The 8,530-nt window shown below is 47.0% G+C and overlaps 1 protein-coding gene across 1 annotated transcript in view; it reads left to right on the forward strand.

Moving 5' to 3' along the window:
• ITIH5 (inter-alpha-trypsin inhibitor heavy chain 5) overlaps positions 1-8,274 on the forward strand; it is an 83,200-nt gene extending 74,926 nt beyond the window's left edge. The window contains exons 10-13 of the mRNA XM_019644529.1: positions 1,619-1,700; positions 3,804-3,920; positions 5,758-6,135; positions 7,202-8,274. Coding sequence (XP_019500074.1) covers positions 1,619-1,700; positions 3,804-3,920; positions 5,758-6,135; positions 7,202-7,500 — 876 coding nt within the window. The 3' untranslated portion in view covers positions 7,501-8,274. The remainder of the gene's footprint in view (positions 1-1,618; positions 1,701-3,803; positions 3,921-5,757; positions 6,136-7,201) is intronic.
• The last annotated feature ends 256 nt before the right edge of the window (positions 8,275-8,530 follow it).

An 8,530-nucleotide genomic window follows, 5' to 3' on the forward strand; every position in this document is an offset into this window, starting at 1 on the left:
CTTAGCTATAGAGGGCAGTGTCACTGGCCCTCATATGTGGGATCCGAACCGGGGCCCTCTGGCATCCCAAGCGAGTTCTTAATCATCGCGCCACTCGGCCGGCCCAACAACATGTTTTTTATGTGTAACATTTTCATTAAATTCTTGTCACATCTCCTAAGGAGAGGGAACTGATATTGACCCAGGGCCTGCAAATGCTGTCTCATTTATTCCTCACACTCTATAAACTCTGAGAAGCACCTGGGTGTAGTGGAGAGAGCATATGGTTTGGTCAGGACAGAGCTGAGTTTTGGCTCACTGACCCTCCTGACCAGCTGTGTGACTCGGGGCAGGTTTCTGAACCTCTCTGAGTCTCTATTCCCTCATCTGTAAAATGGCAATATTGATAATTTCTGAGAAGGGCTGTTGCAAGGATTAAATGTGTAAAGTCTTTGACACATATGAATGTTCTACAAATGTTAGATACCCTCTCCCCTGAAGAGTATAGAACTAGAAATTTATTGGAAAGTTCAGACCCTGATGTGGAGGTTAAAAATGATAAGTTGGATTTTTTTGTTTTCTAGAGAGGGTGGAGCTTGTCTTGGCAAAACCAGTACAAGTTTCATTCTGATGAAAAGCAGGTTGTGTGATGCTATGAAAAGGCCATATGAGGAAATACCCCACTGATTGCTCAAAAGGGTTGTTTGGGATAGAATTTTCCAGAAGCATCAGTTAGTACTCAGACAATCTTTCTTGTTTTGAAGGTTGGATGGTTTTTAAATTTAAATTTTAGGTTTCTTAGAGTGCCTGTGGCAGCTGCAACTCCCCAAGGCTCCTCAGAGTAACCATCCAAACGGAGAAGTTGCTTCTCCGCCATGGTCGGCCTGGCTCTGCCGGTGTCCTGCTGGCCAGGGACCCGTGTGGAGAAGATGGGCTCTGAGACCCGTTTAGATACTTTGATCTTTAATTTCTGAGAGGGCCAAAAATCAGTGAAGAAGAGCGTGATCTTGTTAATACCGACAATTTGAAATAAGATATTTATTTTAGTTTTAGAAATTAATTTACATTTAGGTTATTCTTTTTCATAGAGAGTTTCTGCCTGATGCTTTAGGAATTGGGCTCACACACACATAGCAAAGACACTGGACTATAGCTATGTTGTCCATTTTTGCATTTTCCTGTTTTTGATTTTTTTTAAATTATGGTAAAAAAAAAAAACCACATAAGACACAATTCTCCACCGTAACCGTTTTTAAGAGTATGGTTCAGTAGTGTTAGGTATGTTTGTGCTGGGAAACAGATCGCCAGAGCTTTTTCGTCTTGCACATCTCAAACTCTGGTCCCATTAAGCAGGTCGACTTTTTCCCCTCCTCCCATAATTCTACCTTGTGTCTGATGGAATATTTCCCCCGGTTATATACACAGAAATCACAGAGAAGAATACTGTCAAATTTATAAAAGAATCAAATAATTAAGCCTACACACGCTACACCTTCACCTGTGTGTCGTGAGGCCCAAGCTCCTCCTTTAAAAGAGTTGATGTTTTTAAGTTGCCACAGAGATATCGGAAAGCGTACATTTTACTGATCTCAACCCCCTCCTCTCTGTACCCCTCTTCACCTTCTTTCATGAATAACAGTGGTTGTCCCCTACCTTCTCTTTTCTAGGACCTGCTCTCAAGAAACCTTACAACCCAAGAATTAAAATCTCCAAGACATCAGGTAAAGAAAAGAGCATGGTTTGTGTGATTTGAGAGTTTAGATGTTTAGAAAGTGGACAACCAGGAATTCCCTGAAGCCAGTTAAAATACCAGCTCATAGAAACGTGACACCGGGACCCGTATTTACTGAGCCCACGCCAGCAGCCTGAGGTAGTTCAGGATCATCATTAAACCATGACATAAACACCGTCCCCGGGAGCCTGGTAGCAGCCCCGATTGAAGGACAGACAGCGGAGGCACGTTCTCATCATTACTGAGTCGTAAAGACATTTGTTTTAGAGATCTGAAGTATACATGCTTCCAGCTCCTGGGGTTACAAATATCTGTTATATGCAGGTTTTCTAAAAATTATCTTATTATTCTTTTAATCTTGGCTTTAGTGGAAATAACAGATTAAAAAAAATACCATAAAATTTTGTTTGGCCAACTTGCTGGGATTATGATAAAAATCTGGAAGGAATAATCACATCAGGGCTGGGCTGGAGCCTTCAAATGTACATATGTCCTTTGTAAGTCTTGCTGCTGGTGTGCTGGACGTGCCTGTTCATAAAACCAGGGACACCCTGGAGATGAGCTCTGAGGATAGGAAATGCACGGTCTTCAGCGGAGAGAACGTGATTCCATGATACCTACACATGCTTATGGAATGCAAGAGAAACTTCCTCTTGGATGGTGCATGGTGTGATGACTTTCAGACTGCTCCTCTCTTTTTTGGAGCAAGCAATGTCTTTCCTTAGAAAGGGATTTGTGGGATTTGATGAGGTACGGGCCCAGGAAACTCTCAAGAGAACTGTCACATAGTTATATTCATACCTAAAGCATGCCAAGAATATGGCCCAGGAGTATTGTCTCCTACCGGTGTCATTTTTTTCATTTACAGAAGACCAGTACCTTCTATTTCTTTCTGTGTTGCCATTCACAGGGTGCTTGAGGCACTTCACAGTGAGACCAGCCAGGTTCTTTCAAGGGCCCTTCTGAGTCATGATGAGGCAGAAAGGGTTTTTGCAGTGACACCAAGGATGTTAATTTGCTTGGAGCTTGTGAAGATAGATCTCCTGCCTCACCCCCACAACCCTCCTGCCATATACAAACACATATACATACATGTATATACATCAGGTAGGGAGATTTCAGAACAGCATTGTGTTTGGTGCATAAGTTAGAGAGAAACTAAGTCTCCAGACTCCAGAGAGAAGAGAATTGATGGAGACGCTTGGGAAACATTTTGTCTGCACAATAAGAGGCAGGGCTGTCCATCTTTAACCAAGGTCAAAAGGAAGAAAATGGGCCAGGAACGAGGCCAGCTAAACTTTGCAGTCTCCTCTGTGGACAAAAATTGGAAAGAAAGAAAGTCAGTATGACCCAGAGGAGGGACCTGCGCCGTCATTGCTGACTATCCTGCCTAACCTCCTGTGACTTGTCATCAGCCCTCCATTGGGCTTGGTCATTACACTGCCATGGAAGCATTGTGTACCTCTGGCACTTTGAATGTCTCTAGTGCTCAAGACTGTGAGCTCTGAGCAACAGCGGTTTGATTCCTGGCCTGAGCTGAGCAGCCACTGAGCTGCCAACAGGTGACAGGATGGCTCAGCTTAAAGAAATAATAAATAAATAAATAAATAAATAAATAAATAAATAAATAAATAAATAAATAAATAAAATGAATTCTCTAGTGCCATGTAGTGTGGCCATAGGAGAGGAGGGTTCTCATCCACACCGCTACACTCAGGCAGTCAGATGAGAGAGGAAAGGATTGGGGGAGGCCGTGTGAGAAATTGAAGAATGTGAGCTCAGTAACAGTGGGGTGTGTGGTGGTCCCTCTTTCCTTTCTTCTCAAAGCTGAGTTGTCTGTGTTTGGCTGAGGTGTGATGAAAGGAGCATTATAGTTGAATTTAGGGGACCTGAGTTCAAAAATTTACTTTACCACATCCTAACTGCGTCTCTTTGGTGAGTCGCTTCACCTCCCAGTCATCTTTCATCATTTAGACATTCAAGATCACTGACAGGATAAAATGAATAACTTGTGAGAAAATAGAAAAGAGTACAGAACCCAATACATGTCTTTTCTTTCTCTTTCTCGCCTGTTATTTTCCTGCCCTGCCAGCGGATGGAGACCCCCATTTTGTTGTGGATTTCCCCTTGAACAAGCTCACTGTCTGCTTCAACATTGATGGGCAGCCAGGGGACATCCTAAGGCTGGTCTCTGATCATGTGGACTCCGGTAAGTCCTGCCCTGTGCAGTGACCCCTGGGGTACGTATCCTGTTACCTCTCTTCCTAGGCTGCACGTCCAGGTATATAAGGGGGCACGTCATAGATGCTCATTGAGGATCATCAACGGTTAATTAGAGGAAGTAGGCTGTGTGCTGGGCTTGGAGGCAGGAAGTCATGCATCGGAAACTCTGCTCTCTACCTTAACTCATTCTGTGGCCGTGGAGACTTGACGCGGGAGCTTTTGCTTTCTCCCTTGTAGAACAGAGATGGTGATACTCGCTCTACCAGCTGCACCAGGCTATTGTAGAGATCAAGTTTAATAATGGACAGGAAGTTGTTTTGTAAACGCACATGTGCTATATAAATGCATGGTATATTGTTGTTATTATGTCTTTCCATTCAAAAACTGTGATGATGGATGTTCTCATTTCATCTCTCTCTGTTCCTCGATGATTGAAATGTTAAGGCCAGATGTTAATTACTCAGCTCTGTGTACAGAGAACACGATGTAGGAAGGGTTCTGATCCCCTTTGTTCAGTACAGGGACCACGTAAAAATTGGTATATGAAAACCTTCTCGAGTTACATGCAGGTAACAGTGCTTCAGGGATGGCCAGGTGGACAGCTTCACAGCCAGGCTTTGTGAGGACAAGCTTTGCAGTGGACACTCTGGCATTTCTCAGTTCTGAGAAAATGAGATTTTGGAAGGCTAGGTGACAGAGGGTCCCACGGCCAGGTGACACGGATGATGTCGTTATATAATGCTTGATCCCGGGCTGCTTTCCCACCTTGCTCTCATGTGGGGCTTCCTAGTCTTAGAGCTAAATCTCAACTTGTTTGTGACTCGAAGGGCCCAGGAGTGAGCTAGGGGGTTCCCACGCCCTGGAGGTCCCTACCCCCTTGGAGCTGTTTCATCATTTCTGTGTTCACTGTGGCATCTGTGATGGGAAGCTCAGTGGAAGGTGCTTAGAGCTGAGAGGCGGGACTACCTGACCTCTGTTCATTCTGGGGTTCCTCCTTCCCCTGACCCCTTACCCCAGAGAAAGCAGTTTTCCCCTGGAATGTCCAAGAAGTTGCCAGTTAAGATATAGGGGAAGATTATCCCCCAAGCAAAAAAATACAAGAGTTAATTATATAGCAGTCTTTTATTATTGCAAATTCCTCTGAGAGCACACTTCATGTGCATCACCTAATTCAGTCCCAAACATCTCACGTGGGATGGCCACCTGTCCGGACAGCACAGTCCCCCAGGGGCTGGGCTCACAGGCCGCGCTCAGGTCTAGAAAAGCTGTCATTGTATTCATGACAATGAAGGAAAAAAGAAAGTTCTATCTGCTGGCCACCGAAAGCTGACACACATGCCACCTCCCGTGATCCTCATGACAATCCTGTTAGGTTTCATACCTCCATTTGACAGATGAGGACGTTGAGACTCAGTGTTTTAAAGTGACGTGCCCAGGGATGCACACCTAGAAAGTGGAAGAACTTGAGTTTTTGGACTCAGCATAATTCTGACCTTTGCATTATACCACACTGGTAGATAAGGAATATATGTCTTGGTCCCTACAACCAGAATGAAAGAAATCTAAGAATGAATGCAAACAGGAAAACCCCTTCTGTGGTATCTTGACCCAAACCTGCATCATCCTTCCCCCACCCCGAGATGCTGGTCAAACACAGGGAAGAAATTCACTCATAGGCACTGAGTAGCCTCCACTCACCAAAGTTCATGGTGTGAGAGATACAAAGATAAGGCCAGAGAAGGAAGGGAATTCTGATGGGCCGCCTTTAGCATGAAAGGGGGATGATGTTTCTAACCCCTGCTCTGTTTCTCTCTGTCTTTGAGGTGTGACGGTGAACGGAGAGTTAATCGGGGCCCCGGCTCCCCCCAATGGCCACAAGAAACAGCGCACTTACTTCCGCACCATCACCATCCTGGTCAACAAGCCTGAGAGGTCGTACCTGGAGGTCACACCGCGCAGAGTCATCCTGGATGGAGGGGACAGGCTGGTCCTCCCTTGCAACCAGAGCGTGGTGGTGGGCAGTCGGGGGCTGGAAGTGTCGGTGTCCGCCAACGCCAACATCACCGTCACCATCCAGGGCACCGTGGCCTTTGTTATCCTCATTCACCTCTACAAGAAGCCGGCCCCCTACCAGCGAGACCACCTGGGTTTCTACATCTCCAACAGCAAAGGCCTTTCTGGCAACTGCCATGGACTGTTAGGTAGGCAGCTGCCCTTTGCAGGGCCGGAGAGGACGGGTCGGCTCCCCGAGGGAGGCTGGTGTTGCAGATAGCTTTCACTTGACTGAGAAATGCTGTGTCAATGGGGTCTTTATACATATTGTGGAAATTGTATTTCTTGCCTCCTGGTGACTTTCTGGAATAGGAATGGGCTTTAGAGGCTAATTCTCACTGGCCTTCAGGGAAAGCGAGCAAAGAAATTGGGAGTAACCCTCTCAAGGTCTGGTTCCTTACTACCAGCAAGAAGATACAAAGAAAGGACGGTCCACAGCTTGGCACCCGGCATGAAACGGGGTCCCTTCCAGGGGTCACCACGTTGCCATGAGCACCAGGCGGTCCACTCGGGCTGGCTCTCTTTGACGTGCAGTTTCGTGTGGGCCCCTTGCCCACAAGTTAAGAGCTAGCCACTGCCAGGGCTCGGTTTAGAAAGCAGGATTTCCTGGCACTTGAGCTGGACTCACTTGTGCGGTGCCTGACTGCCAAGTGTGAGCTCCCTCACACAGACGCAGACCGGCATTCCTTGGCCTTAGCGACACCCTCACTTGACCTGGGGAATGCGATGATGAATCTCGGGAATGAATGGAACCCAGTGCTTCCTGTACCCTCAGCCCAGTACAACCCACTGACTTTGTGATATGGAGGGGACTTTTGACTGCGGAGGAAAGAGGGGAAGGCTGACCCTTCTTCCCTATTTATGATCCCCACCTTCTTGTCCTCCCAACTCAGTGGCAGACTGTGGTTATCTCTACTTGCTGACTAGGCAGCTTTCCAGTGTTAGCAAGTAGGCAGCGTCCACATGTGGGGGCCACTACCTATAAAACCTCAGGTCTGTCCTCTCCATATCCACCAAAACATGCGTTCTGTCACTGATGCTGGGAAAGGCAGGGATGCCTTCTGGGAGCGTCCAACCCCCCTCCCGCTGACATCATTAATTCCTCCTTTTTCTAGGTGACACATGTGTGTTTGCTGGTCCGGTTTTGTTTTGTTTTTTTCAACACAGTGTGGCCTTGGACTTGACTTAGACCTTATGCTTTTCTTGTCCTCTCAGGTCAGTTCCTGAACCAGGATGCCAGACTCACAGCGGAGCCAGCCGGGCTCAGCAAGAACGCTACTCGTCTTCCACTCTCCATGACAGGCGAGGGGTCTGAGGCCGTCCTGAAAGTGAAAGGGCACCAGGTCCCGGTGGTCTGGAAACAGAGGAAAATCTACAACGGGGAGGCGCAGATAGACTGCTGGTTTGCCAGGAATGCCGCCCAGCTGCTCGACGGCGAGTACAAGGATTACCTGGCAGCCCATCCTTTTGACTCAGAGACTACGTTCGGCCTGGGACTATCCAGGGGACTCTGACACTAGCAGCCTTAATGTAAGAGTGCATGACAAGGAAATGGCCTATGGGGACACTGTGGTGTGGTTCTTGTCCCTGGCACGTGCCTTCTCTCTTGGCAGTTGGCTGCAACCCGTGGCCTGCCCCTGGTGGCCTGTAGGTCTGACATCCTTGAGCAAAGGGTAAGGTCAGGAAGCTGGAGCGAGATGTTATTTCCTCCGCTTCCTCCTCCTATGTCCCCCTCCTTATGTACAATAGAGAAAGCTGGTAGCACCAAGGTGGAGAAGGGCATAGTTAAAAGCAAGAAGTCTGTGTCTTGTACCAACTGGCTTGTCAGTCTCATGCCTACCATAAAGTAACTCTGATGAAGGACGGTTGCTGCAAAGTTTGTTTTCTCTGTGGAAATGGCCACATTTGGGCACACTGCTTTTCGCCTTGTAAATGCTTAGGAACCTGTCCTCTTAGTACTGCTGCGACCTCCAGAAGTGTGGCCAGCCTCTGCTTCAGGTGACCTTCTCATGGAGTCCAGGCCACGAGTCATGCAAATAGCACATAGATTTAATCACTGTAAATCACTAAGTCTTTTCTTGGGAGAGGACTTTCTTCGGCTGTGATAGCTTGCCCTTGAAAATTAGTTTCCATTTTTATGTTTTAAAATAATTGAGTGAAAATAGAAAATCTATATCCCAGCTCCCCTTGTCCTTCCAATGGGCTTTGTAAACCACTTGACTTTGCCAATGGATAGTCTCTTATTTATTCCAGTAAGCTAAGTGCTTTTAATAAACAGGACAACCCCACGTGGATGTTTTTTACTGGCCAGTCTTGGCTGGAGAGTTGGCCCGTTGAATGAATGGCGAAGCTTTTACGAGGTTCAGCCTTTATAATTGTGGCCTTCTGTGCTCATGGTCCTCTAGCAGGTGATAAACTGAGCTCTGGACTTGGGAGGTAAACACAGCCCAGAGCGTGTCTGTCAGCCACCCATAGGAGTCCACTTGCATGATCTCAGCAGGATGTGGGGTGGTGCTCACAGAGTCTAAGAGGCCTTCCCACACT

The sequence above is a fragment of the Hipposideros armiger genome, unplaced genomic scaffold (genome assembly GCF_001890085.2).
Source record: "Hipposideros armiger isolate ML-2016 unplaced genomic scaffold, ASM189008v1 scaffold_88, whole genome shotgun sequence".
NCBI lineage: Eukaryota > Metazoa > Chordata > Mammalia > Chiroptera > Hipposideridae > Hipposideros > Hipposideros armiger.